The sequence below is a fragment of the Amia ocellicauda genome, chromosome 3, assembly GCF_036373705.1.
Source record: "Amia ocellicauda isolate fAmiCal2 chromosome 3, fAmiCal2.hap1, whole genome shotgun sequence".
NCBI classification, from domain to species: domain Eukaryota; kingdom Metazoa; phylum Chordata; class Actinopteri; order Amiiformes; family Amiidae; genus Amia; species Amia ocellicauda.
The window spans coordinates 1,737,800-1,750,702 of NC_089852.1; the positions used below are offsets into that span (position 1 = coordinate 1,737,800).

At 52.3% G+C, this 12,903-nt stretch overlaps 1 protein-coding gene across 1 annotated transcript in view; it reads left to right on the plus strand.

The window, feature by feature from the left end:
- Positions 1-381: 381 nt before the first annotated feature.
- col7a1 (collagen, type VII, alpha 1) overlaps positions 382-12,903 on the plus strand; it is a 71,646-nt gene continuing 59,124 nt past the window's right edge. The window contains exons 1-14 of the mRNA XM_066699554.1: positions 382-713; positions 5,499-5,568; positions 5,803-5,983; positions 6,078-6,234; positions 6,350-6,443; positions 6,556-6,723; positions 7,063-7,220; positions 7,353-7,482; positions 7,873-7,992; positions 9,210-9,365; positions 9,912-10,031; positions 10,151-10,297; positions 12,446-12,562; positions 12,734-12,880. Of these exons, the coding sequence (XP_066555651.1) occupies positions 696-713; positions 5,499-5,568; positions 5,803-5,983; positions 6,078-6,234; positions 6,350-6,443; positions 6,556-6,723; positions 7,063-7,220; positions 7,353-7,482; positions 7,873-7,992; positions 9,210-9,365; positions 9,912-10,031; positions 10,151-10,297; positions 12,446-12,562; positions 12,734-12,880 (1,783 nt within the window). The 5' untranslated portion in view covers positions 382-695. The remainder of the gene's footprint in view (positions 714-5,498; positions 5,569-5,802; positions 5,984-6,077; positions 6,235-6,349; positions 6,444-6,555; positions 6,724-7,062; positions 7,221-7,352; positions 7,483-7,872; positions 7,993-9,209; positions 9,366-9,911; positions 10,032-10,150; positions 10,298-12,445; positions 12,563-12,733; positions 12,881-12,903) is intronic.

Below are 12,903 nucleotides of genomic sequence, written 5' to 3' on the forward strand. Positions count from 1 at the left end.
TTCAATACTTCAATGGATTTTAAATGTCTAAAAAAGGGGGCTATTCTGGCATATGAGAAAATAGATGCATCAAACATCTCTATCATAGATTTCAGATCGATATCACAAAGCGGGCCGGGGTGGGCAGGGCGTGTCTGCAGGGGTGTGTGTGCGTATTTGGCACTTTTTAGGAAACGGGTCAATCTTCATAAAAAGACAGCTTGTATGATCTGGAAATTTGCCAGCCCCCCCCCCCTTCCTAAATTCCGAGAGTATTAGAATAACAATAGAGCCGCCTCACCTGCCCAGGTTACTGAGAGCGCAGTGCCGGCCAATGAGGGGAGGAGAGGAGGGGGTCCGGAGGGAGGGAGGGAGGCCTCTGTTACAAGAAGCTCAAAAGACACACAGAAGGAGAGAGAGAGAGTGAAGGAGAAGAAAGTGAGGGAGAAAAAAAAAGTTGCAAAAGATTTGCTGCGGGCGCTCGAGCAAGTCTGGGGCTGCAGCGGCAGAGCGGGCAGGAGCGCGGCTGCGGGGGCAATAAAACCCGCACACGCAACACGGATCCAGCGCAGGACGGGCAGCTGCGCGCCGGGGCTCTGCAGAGAGAGAGAGAGAGAGAGAGAGAGAGAGAGAGGAGAAGAAATCTCTTTTTTCTTTTGGGAGTTTCCCCCGGCAGACAGGAGGAGGGGGACAGCGACCGGACAGCGGAGTGGATTATGAGCAGCGCCTGGCCGGTGAGTCCGCAGGGCCGGGGTCCAGTGCGGCTCGGACTGCAGCGGGTCCGAGAGGGGCGTGCGTGCGTGCGTGCAGGGGGTTTAATCGTGGACCAAGTGTTATGGGATTTGTCTCTACAAGGTTGTTTAAAAGATCACCAGGCCGCCAATTAGAGATGATGATGATTATAGTTTCACACAGTATCTTTATTATTTTCCGCTGTCAGTCCAGCTGTGGCAGAGTCGTGCGCTCTCGGTGTGTAACAGCAGCACTGATCTCAGATGCACATCTGTCGGGGGTTCAGAGTGCCACAGCAGGTCTATCGACCCGCTCTTGGAGAGATACAAATGACTGCTTAAGTATTTAAGAAATATCATAGATCACCTTTTCCCTGAGCCAGTGTGTTGAGTTTTGCTGTGTTGCATTACGTTGTGTCATGTTGTTGTGTTTGGTAGTTTGTGCAGCAGTTCTGTGCGCCTCCCTTGGGAAACTCTGCCCCTGGAGAATCAGCATAGGGGCATTCCTGGAAAGGGGTGACATTGCTAAGTGCCTGACTGCTGTTGCCAAGTGGGGGCTAACCTTAATTTCATGACAGGTCAACAGTATTGTGATGTCAGAGATGTTAATGGTTTTTTTTAGTGGGCCCCTAAATGAAAAGCAGTGCAGCTTACAATGACACATCAGCCTGCTGGGTCCCAAGTGGACAGCACTGTGTGAAGGACACACAAGGCGGTGTGTAGAGATTGAAGATGTTGAATGAATAACAAACCTCACTGTCACGACAATTACAAGGCTGGTCCTGTACAACACGTGCTTCCTGTGAGACACGCAGAGCGTCAGAGACACCTGTTGTTCAAAGACACATTGAGGCCGTGTCTACTGAGGAACCTCAGTCATCACTAGGTCAAAGACACTAGGTCGGGGAGAGTCCGCTGGCCGTTCAGAAACAAACCCAGAGTGATTTGTTATGCCATTAAGTGCAGTAATATGGATGCAGTTTTAAACTTATTATTCTTGTTCTTAATTGTTCAATTACAACTTTTTTAATCTGCTGTTTCTTTACAGCCCTGTTCATTGATGCCAAATTTGTGATGTATTGGAAGTCAGATGTGACTGATGTTCAGACTCATCTACAACACTGTGATTTAATAAGTGCTGAATTGCTCTTGGGTGCCGTATCCACTGTGTGACCGGGTCAGCAGGAAAACTCTGATCAGATCACAGAGCTTTTGATTGCAGTCAGTGATGAAAGGTTGTGTCCACTGACTGTCCTGTACGACGCGCCTCAATATTGATCATTTTAATTGACGAGATGGTCAGTTCCTGCCCCTTGCCTGGTGGACAGTTGTGTGAGACCGTGTTCACAGGGACCGCGGTCAGAGACACACTGTGATTGTGAAAACCCTTCCGAGTGGGACATAGCACACTCACACTAACACACACACACACTCTCACATAGGGAGTCGCTGGGCTGTGCTTTGGCATTGTCCCCTCTGGTTACAGCAGTGCTGTACTTTGCTGGCCTGTCAATTCCCATTTCCTCACTGGAAATGTGAAACACGGCTTCTTGTGCTGCGCCGCCTCTATGCTCCCACCCTGGGGTAGCAGATGAGCTCTCAAAGGGGACTTTTACTACACATTATAAACCCTATCCGAAAAACCAGCCAATCACAGAGCAGCCTGTTCGAACACCCCGGCACCCCTGTCAACGTCGTCCCTGTGCAGACGATTATAGGGGTTTTAAAATGACTGTAGCTGCCCTGGACCAGACTGCTGAGCCAGGGGGCACGTGTGCTGTGTGACTGGGGGTATACAATTCAATCTATCCATTAGTCTATCAGTCAGTTATTCAATCAATCAATTAATCAATCAGTCTTTGTTTAATATAGCGCCCGTCTCAAAGGCGTCGCCACACAGTGCTGCACATCGTGTACACAGGAGGCACAGTGGGTCTGACCCATTGGGCACAGAGGAAGAGGGAGAAACACACCCTCCCCAGGGAGAAGAAAAATCTCTGGGGATCCCTGCACCCCCCTCCCCCAGGAGAGCAGCGTCAGGGATGTGTCGGTGTTGCTGTTCAGTGTGCCATTATGCCACAGAAACACTCTGAGGTCAGCCAGCCAGGACCCTGGGTCATGAGGAGGTGTCCACCAGTCCAGTGTCCCAGTCCACTGCGAAAATGCGTCCCCTCAGTCCTGTTTGGTTTCATTCTGTTCCAGTTCCTTTGAGAGGACAGAGGGGGACACGACTGGCCTGGTGAGAGATTTCTGTTGCCCTCACCCCTGCTTTGGGTGACTGGTTTTGGTTGTTGTTTTGCTCGGCTCTCTTGAGTTGGGCTTGAGTATCTGGAGGTTGTGGACGTCTTGGTTTTCAGCTGCCGGTGAGAGTGTGAGCTCCCTGGCTGGAATAACTCGGTTCTGGTGGAGGGTCTCCGGAGCCTGGGGGGCCAGGCGTGAGCTCGTCTCTCAGCTGCGCAGCCAAAAGGATGAGTGTTGAGGGAGGTGGGTGGGGGGGGGCACACCCACACTATACCAACACACCTTCCCCTCAAGCTCTGTACCACCTCTCTCTTGCTCTCCCTTTTTTTTGCCTCTTTCTCTCTCCCTCTCTCTCTCTCTGTCTCCCTTTGTCTCTCATCCTGTTTCTCCCTTTCTCCCTTTCGCCTTCCACCTCTCCCTTTCTGCCTCTCCCACATCCTCCCCCTCTCTCTCTGTGTGGGTGGGGAGTGTGTCGGGTGTTTTCCCTAAACTACAAAGATGTTTCCGCTCCGAACTAATAGCAGGTTTCACAGACAATGGAGCTGCTTCTGAGGGCATTTGCAAAATCCAGCGCTGTGCACCATGTGCGTGTGTTTAAGTACTGCATGTGTGCGTGTGTGTTCTTATATAGACAGTGCGTATGAGTGTGTGTGTGGTTTTGCGTTTGTATATACATGTACATTATATATTTATGTAAGCGTGTGTGGGTTTTTGTGTGTGGTTTAGGAGATGTGTACAAGAGTGTGGTTTCACAGGTGTGTGAGTGTGCTCTCGGAGGCCGTGGACCGAACGGCATTGTGCAGATGTCACCACTGTTTAAAAACACCTTCTTAACAACTACATCTGTGTAGTAACAGTGCAGTATTACTGAAGAGTCACTACAGCAGGGCGCTGCGGTAAACGTACAGTTGAAAGTGCAGTTACCATGGAAATTTTGGAGCGTGATGTGTGTATGGGAAATAAAATTAAATCGCAACTAAATATAAATGCATAAATAAATAACCAACCATAACAGGAAGTTAACAAACCACAGACCTGGGATCAAAGCATTTCGACTTTCAAGCATTTACAGGAAACTAACGCACAACTCAGCGAGAGTCGGCCCAGCGAGGTTACAATAACAGCGGAGACGGAGCGAGACTCGGGACAGCAAGACTGCGCTGACTGGGCGACGCCAGCCCTGGTCACGGAGAGGGGGAGAGAGGGAGCGAAAAAGATGGTTAGAGTGGGAGGGGGAGAACGAAATACAGAGGAGAGAGAGAGAAAAGAGGGAGAATGAGGGAGTCAAAAGGATGGAGAGAAGGGGAGGGGGAGAGGGAAAGATGGCAGGAGAGTGAGAGAGAAATAGAGAGAGAGAGACATCAAGAGGAAGAGCGAGAGAGGGGAATGTACAGAAACACAATACTCACTGTGTGTAAATTTAGCAGTTGTCAGGGGATTTGCCGCGGGGGATTGCCCAATCTCGGATACAGGGGACCGGGCAGGCGCACCCTTTGCTGCCCGCTGGTTAAAGCCACGGAATGAAAAACAAAAACAAAATGACCGTAGCGCCCACCGCAGCCCTGCGACATTAAAACGAGCAGCCCACGCGGTGCGTAGACAGGCACGCACAGGCGGGTGAGCGCACACACAAACCGGGCACAACACCAAGCACAAAATGGAGTACGCGCGTACAGGTTTGGCGATGTGTGTTGGGCAGGGCCTGGAGTATAGTATTTTGTAGTGCAGTGCAGTATACTGTAGTGTAATGTTGCAAGAGTGCTGTATGTACTCTCCCTCTCACTCTCTCTCTCTCCGTCTCTCACTCTCTCTCCCTCTCTCTCTCTCACTCTGTGGGGGGGGTTAACCTCTCCTGACAGGCCTGCTGTTCCTTTCAGCAAATCCAGCCACTGCACACTGACGCAGCTTCTGACACTCTGGACTGTGTTAACCCTGTGTTCCCCACTGAACACTGAGACGACCCCTGACACACTGCACTGTGTCACTGAAGTCCAGCCCACAGCAGCTGGGTTTCTAGGTCTCTGAATCATCAGCACCTTCAGACCTGGGGAGTGTGGAAGTGGCTGGGGAGGAGGGGGAGGGGGTTAGGTTCATTGTGGGTGTGTGAGGGGTGGGGGGGTCGTGGTTGGGAGGGGGAGCATTTCTGAGTCACTAAATCACACAATCAGACTGCTGTTATAAATATTTAGGAGAGTGTCTGCGCACTAGGCTGTGGGTATGTGTGTTTGTGTGTGAGAGATAGATTTCACTAGGAAGACTAGCCATCTTTCTTATTCATTGGTTTTGGAGAGAACGAAGATTTTTACAAGGTCTCTCTCTCTCTCTCTTTGACCTCCCATGCATTTCTGTGGTCGTATAATCTACCAAAAATGTTTTAAATGTATTTATTTATTTATAGATGGATAATAATTGACACCATCTCTGCATCTCTCTTCCTCTGTGTCTGTGTGTCTGTGTGTGTTTGTGTGTGCATGTCTGTGTCTGTGTTGTGTCGTTTGTGCATGTGTCTGTGTGTTTGTGTGCATGTCCATGTCTGTGTCTGTGCAGGTTCTGAAGATGTGGCTCTGGGTTCTTCCGTCTCTGCTGCTTCTCTCGCTGCACCAGGCGGAAGCTCAAGGTACAGTTGTGCACCTCACAGCCAGGGGGCGCCACCCTGCCCATCTCACACCACAGGGCTCACCGAGTCCAGAGTCTGAATGCGGCTGTGTCCTTGCTTCACTCCAGCTCCATCCATCTCTCTCCCTCTCCCCAATGTTTATCAATCCTCCTCTCTGTTCAACTTTTCCTCTCCCTCTCTCCCCCTTTCCTTCATCTTATTCTTTGTCTCTCGCTCTCGCTCTCTCTCTCTCAGGGACGTGCAGGAGTGTGGCAGCAGCAGACGTGGTGTTTCTGGTGGATGGCTCATCCAGCATCGGCCGTTTCAACTTCCAGGAGGTGAGGCGCTTCATGGAGGGGGTGGCCACGCCCCTGGCCAGTTCCGTGGGCAGAGGGGCCGTGCGGTTTGGGACCGTGCAGTACAGCGACACATCCAGGTGTGTCCCCGTCACTCTGTCTCTGTGCGTGTCCCTCTCTCTGTCTGGTGTGAGTGCGTTTGTATATTTTACCTTTGCCTTGGTGTTTTTCCAGAGAGGAGTTTAATTTTGATAAGTACGAGAACGGAACGGAGCTGCTGAGCGCCATCCGCAACCTCAACTACAAGGGCGGAAACACGAGGACCGGAGCCGGACTCAAGTACGTCGCGGACAACTTCTTCAGCAGGGGGGGCCTCAGAGACGTGCCCAAGGTGGGTAAGAGGGAGAGAGGGAGGGGCAGGGAACTGTCTGTCCATCTGTCTGGTATTAAGCAGGTGGTCAATGTCTGTCCCTCTGTGTCCCACTATGTCCCTCTGTGTCCTGCAGGTCACAATCCTCATCACAGATGGGAAGTCCCAGGACAGTGTGGATCAGCCCTCCCAGAAACTGCGCAGCCTGGGTGTCAAGGTGTTTGCCGTGGGTAAGAGGCTCCCACACGCTCTCCTTCTCTTTGTCCCTATCTGTCTCCTCCTAACCTTCTCTGGTCTGTCTGTCTGTCTGCCCGTCCCTCTGTGTGTGTGTCCGTGTGTCAGGGGTGAAGAACGCGGACCGCAGGGAGCTGGGCCAGGTGGCCTCCGAGCCGAGGGAAGACTTCACCTTCTATGTGGGCGACTTCAAGATCCTGAGTTCTCTGCTGCCCCTGGTGGCCCCGCGTGTCTGCACCAGCGCTGGGGGCACCTACATCGGCGATGGGAGCACAGGTACCCACAGACCTCCGCCCCCACAGCCCCTGAGTGCTCAGGGCGATGTCTAGCCTCTCTGATCTGGATATAGCATGCAGAAACCCCACCCAGCAATATGAGGGGCAGGATGGGGGAGGGAGGGCTGCCGCTGTCCCCAGTGGACTTCCTCGACTGACTCCCATCCCCACTGGGATTAATAAAGGGAAGCCTTATTTTATAGGCTTGATCCCCTAACAGGACGAAAGCTGTGCACCATGTTCACAACCTGAACACAATCTGTGCAACATGATCTAAAACTGTTAACAACATGGTCCTCTCCCTCTGTCCCTCTCTCGTTCTGTCCCCCCTTTGTCTCAGAGCTGTTCTCTGGACCGTCCAATCTGCAGTTCTCCCGGGAGACCTTCGACTCTCTGCAGTTCCGCTGGCTCCCTGCAGGAGGGCCTGTGATTGGCTACAAGATACAGTACACACCGCTCTCTGGGCTGGGGCAGCCAATCACATCGGAGCTTGAGGAGGTGGGTGGAGTTTATGATGTTTGTTTATAATGCCCAACGCCTTCTTCCGGAGGTGATTTGTCATATGCAGATCGTACAAAAAAGGCATGTGTTTGTAACGTGTGCGTCTGTGTCTTGTCTGTGTGTCTGCAGGTGACTGTGAGAGCGTTGGAGACGAGCTATGTTGCTCGGGGACTGAAATCAGCGACGGAATACCTGGTGACGGTCATTGCTCAGTACCCCAACAGCGTCGGGGAGTCTGTGTCCGGCAAGAGCAGGACCAGTGAGTGCGGCTGGGAATATTCCTACTGTTACTGTTCCTCCATTCATTCCTCTTACTCTTCCTCCTCTCCCATTCCTCTTACTGTTCCTAATGCTATTCTTATTCCTATTCAAACTGCTCTGCCGCACCAACTCCTGCTACTGTTGCTATTTGTTGCTATTTCACTTCCTAGAGCTGATAATACTGCTAATGATCTATATTGCTATTCTTAGATGACGCAGTTAAAGAGCTGACTGTCCAGAGCTACAGTTAATGCCACCGGATGCATCGTCTGTACCAGGAAGACATGTCCAGTCTTTCAAACATACCAACCTGGATCACAGCAGAACACACTGCCCTTCCTGACCCTGTGTCTCTTCATCTCTCTCTCCTTCTCTCCCTCTCTCCCAGAGTCCCTCCCGGGGGTGTCAAACCTGCGTGTGGCCCGAGTGGGGTATTTCACCCTCTCCCTGTCCTGGGATCCCCCCTCGTCCCGACCCCAGGGCTACCGGCTGACCTACGGCCCACGAGGTGAGGAGGCGAGAGAGAGCAGACAGAGCAGTGAGAGCAGTGCAGACACAGAGCAGAGAGAGCAGCGCAGACACAGAGCAGAGAGAGCAGCGGAGACACAGAGTAGTGAGAGATTTTGTAACTATTACTGCACTTCTACTTATTAATGGCCCACAATAGATAAACAATCAGGATGTTTGCTACACAAAAACACTTGTGACAAATTCGCCTCAAAATATGACTGACAATCAATTAGTCAATCAAGTATCAACCCCCCTGGCTGGAGCACACCCGACCCCGGCCTCACCTCAGCTCTACAGCTGCCACTCAGGTGGCTCTGGGTGGGGCTCTGCTCAGAGAAATAAAGGAGAGAAAATGCAGCCAGGATAAATAAAGGAGGGGAAAGCAAGGATGAAAGTTCTCCTTTAAGATGATAATTGGTGCCTCGAGAGCGTCTGTGCAGAGAGTCCTTAATCCCCCTCATTGTGCTTGAAGTAGAGGAGAAGACATTGGGAGGCATGGCACAGGGAGGGGTATATCCTGGGGCAGTAGTTACTGTCTCCTGTAAGCTCACAATGACAGGCTTGCTTCTTGTTACCTGCACAGCTTGCCAAGTTTCCAAGAGTGAATCAAACAGGATCGATATTCAAAACTATACTTATAGTGTTCACCCACGTGTTGGGATAGGGGTCTGTGTGTGTGAGCCTTGTGCGTCAGTGTGCTGCCTCCCCTCCCCCTGCGCTCTGGCACCGGTCCCAGCCCGGCCACACCCGCCCCCAGCACCACGCCCAGCTCCACCACCCCACCAGCCCAGGAAGAATGTGTTGCCCCGGGGCAGCGGGCCGGGACAGCTGCCTGACACACCGGAGGAGCCGTAACAAGCCTGCCTGTCAGCCCGCCAAGCCACCGTCGCCCCACGCGAGCTCGACTCGTTACAAAGACAACAATCGCAATAATAATTAAATAATGTTTATTTTTAGATTCCTGCACGAATCCAGGTCAAAGTCAGAGTGGGTAGGTGGGGGGAGGTGTGTGTCTGTGTGTGTTACTGTGTCTGTGTGTGTGTCTGTTTAGGTGTGTGAGTGTGAGTGAGTTATAAGAGGGTTTGGCGAGGAGGAGTGTCTGCAGGTGAGCACTCCAGAGGGAGGTAGATGCTCCCTCCCTTTCTCCCTCAAAACAAGACCAGCGCAGTCAACTGTCTGTCTGTCTCTCACTCTCTCCACATGTCTGTGTCTCAGGTCGCCCGGATCCCCAGCTGGACGAGAGGTCCCTCCCCGCTGACTCCACCTCTGTGGATCTGGAAGGCCTGGAGCCGGACACAGACTACACCCTGACCCTGCATCCCCTGTACCCCCGCAGCACCGCTGCACTGGCCACTGCCACTGCCCGCACCCGTGAGTTACCCCAAGACTGCCCTGTGTACCTCTAAACTGCCATATGTAACCTCTAAACTGCCTTGTGTACCTCTAAACTGCCCTATGAAACCACAAAACTGCCCTATGTACCCTACAAACTGCCCTGTGTACCTCAAAACTGCCCAATGCAACCACAAAACTGCCCTATGTAACCACAAAACTGCCCTTTGCAACCATAAAACTGCCCTGCATATGTCAAGAAGCCCTTGCCATTGTACCCCATAAACCTTGACACCCACACCCCGCAAACAAAAAAGTCATGTATTTCTCTATTCCTGTCTGTGTGAGCTGGAGTTTACCTGTAACACATTCCACTGAATTAAAATTAAACCTCCACCTCCCCTTTAAGGCCGACCCTTTCAAACGCCTTCTTTCCACATGTGCAGCCCCACCTAGTGGTGCATCGACGTTTGCTCTGCAATGGCACATCTGTGAGAGCCTTTTTTTTTTTAAAGGCTCAAACAGATGTAAAACAAAAATAAATAGTTTGACAGATTTGCCCTCCTCTCCCTCTCTCTGTGTCAGTGCGTCTGGAGGGGGTGCAGCAGCTGTCTGTCCAGACCGCATCGGCGCGCAGTGTGCTTGTGCAGTGGAGGGGAGTGGGAGGAGCCACGGGTTACCGCCTGGTCTGGGGGCCATTCACAGGTGAGGGGGCGGGGCTTTGGAATCCTCTCTGTGTGTCTGTGTTAGTGCTGTCTTCTGCCCTGAGTGTCGGTGTGTTTTCATGTGTGCCGGTGTGTATTCACTGCTCTACCTCCTCTCAGGCCGCGAGGTGGACAGGCAGGACGTTGCCGCAGGAACGGAGTCCTACACACTGACCAACCTGCAGCCGGACACGGAGTACATCGTCACCGTGATCACGCTGTACGATGACACAGAGGGTCCCGCCACCACGGCCCGCTTCAAGATCGGTGCGGCACTGCACTACTCACTACACACTACACACTCACACACAGCTACCAGTACAGCCAGTGCTTCTGTACAGGACTGTGGCTTCGATATGCACCTGTATCCTGTGTGACCCATGTGTACCTGCACGCCTGGGGGAGACAGTCACGCAGTGCTGGTATACCTGCTCAACGTAGACAGGACAGTGGCTTCATTAACGAGCTGCGCAGCTGGTTTAGCTGTCGCTCATGAATGCCCTGTGAGCCAGGTGTGTGCTGGTCTGTAGCCCCTCTGTGGACAGCTGCTGTCATACCGAGTACAGGGGCTTCAGTGCGTACCTGTAGCGAGGGGCTTGTGTCCACTGCAGGACATGCCGTTACCCCGGGGCAGAACTGCAGCGCGGGACAGTTTAGTTCATTAGCTCCCTCTGCCTTCCTCTCTCTCTGCTCTCCTGCTTTTTCTTCATTTAAAAAGCTCCAAAGTCTCTCTCCTCCCCCATCTCTCTCTCTCTGTTTCTCTCTGTCCACTGCCCTGCTGCTCTGGTTTAAATTTAGCTCCATAAAGAATGCTTTTGAGGATTGCTGTGAAACACTGAAATCACTGAAGCATGGACAGGGGGAGTCAGGGCCAGAGAGAGAGAGCAAGAGAGAGTGAGGGAAAAGAGAGAGAGAGAGAGAGAGTCTGTGTGTCTGTGTCTGTGTCTGTGTCTCTGTGCGCTCGTCTGTCTGTGTGTCTCTTTGTCTCTGTCTCTGTGTGTCTCTGTGCGCTCGTGTCTATGTGGGTCGGGCTGCACACAGACCCTCAGTCTGATTACCTCACAGGAGACCTGCTGACCGGCCCACCCAGTGTTCCCCCCAGCTGTCCTGCTCCTCTTGTTTAGATGCCAGAGCTACAGAGAAACTGCTGGAAAGTTTACAAAAATAAACCTCCTTCCAGTGCTGACTCTCTGTGTCGCTGCCTCCGCCTCGTAAACTCTGGCATGTCTGTCTCTCTGTTCCCCCCGCTCTCTCCCACTCTCTCTCTCCTCCTCGTCTCACCTCCTGCCCTCTCCCTCTCCCCCTCTCTCCGTCTCTCCGTCTCCTTTCTCCTCCTGGCATTTTCCGTATATTGAGTTTTAACATCTGTTGTTGATAAGAATCTTTTATTTATTTACTTACTTATTTATGTATTTTCTGGGAGGAACATGGAGTCCCTCTGTGGCTGGGGAGCAGGAGGGCAGGAATACCCTGCAGGGGTGTCTTGTGTGTGTGTTTTAAAATCCATGTCTTTGTGTTGTTGTTATTGATTGGGTTGCAGTTGTAAAGGAGCACAGTACGATCAATACACAGCACGCCGTAGGACCGACTGGAGTGTGACAGTCTGCCAGTCAGAGTGCCAGCCAGTCAGGAAGACAGTGAGAGGGAGAGAAACGCTGTCAGGTCCCCAGGCACTCTCTCATAGTTGAGGTCCTCTCTCTGTCTCTCTGGGCAACTCTGCACTGAGCTGTGATTTATACTGATGGCAGCTTCTGTCTCTCCAGTCGCACTGTTGCTCTGTGTGTGTGTGTGTGTTACTCTGTGTGCGTGTGTGTGTTACTCTGTGTGTGCGTGTGTGTGTTACTCTGCGTGTGTGTGTGTGTGTTACTCTGTGTGTGTGTGTGTGTGTGTTACTCTGTGCGTGTGTGTGTGTGCGTGTTACTCTGTGTGTGTGTGTGTTTTACTCTGTGTGTGACTCTGTGTGTGTGTGTGTGTGTGTGTGTGTACGTGTTACTCTGTGTGTCTGTGTGTCTGTGTGTCTGTGTGTGTGTGTGTGTGTGTGTGTGTGTGTGTGTCTGATAGATTGCCCCTGGGGCACAGGGTGCTTCGCCAGGGGGAGACAGTCGTCCCTCAGCTGCTCTCAGACCTGCCCCTCTTTACACACCTTTCAGCAATGAACTTTAACCCTCAAGCTGCCAGGTTGTTGTGTAGGTGTCACAAACCTGTAGTGTGCTTCACAGAGACACTTCATCCCAGACTGCCCGGCCCCTGCAGGTGACGTTTGTGTGTCTGGGTAACTGAGGGTGGCATGTAAGAGCTGCAGTGTGTGTCAGGGAGCTGTGCGAGGGGAGCAGTGTGTAGTGGCCCCGGGCTGTAGGTCAGCGTCCATGTGCACTGAGTCCAGTTCTGTCCGGTTTTGTCCCCCTTCCCTCCCAGAGCGATCGGAGCAGCAGACTCTCCGGACCTTCACCATCGGGCCGAGCACCATCCGGGTCACCTGGAACCTGATCCGCTCAGCACAGGGGTACCGGCTGGAGTGGAGACGGGCCGCGGGTGAGATACTGTTGCCCCGAGTAAACTGCACTACAGCTACTCTGTACTACTCTACAACTACACTACAACTACTCTGCCATGCACTACAACTACTCTACATAGCACTACATTGTGTCTGTTTAAATAATTATTGTGAATTTAACCCCTGCGATTCTCTCCTCCGGCCTGCAGGGGGTGAAACACAGAGGCAGTCTTTCTCCACCTCTACTAACAGCTATGAGATCAGGGGCCTGCAGCCAGGCACGGAGTACGTCATCACACTATACACGCTGTACGAGGGCCGAGAAGTGGCCACTCCCGCTACCACCTCCCCAACAGGTGCGCTGGGGGCGGGGTCAATC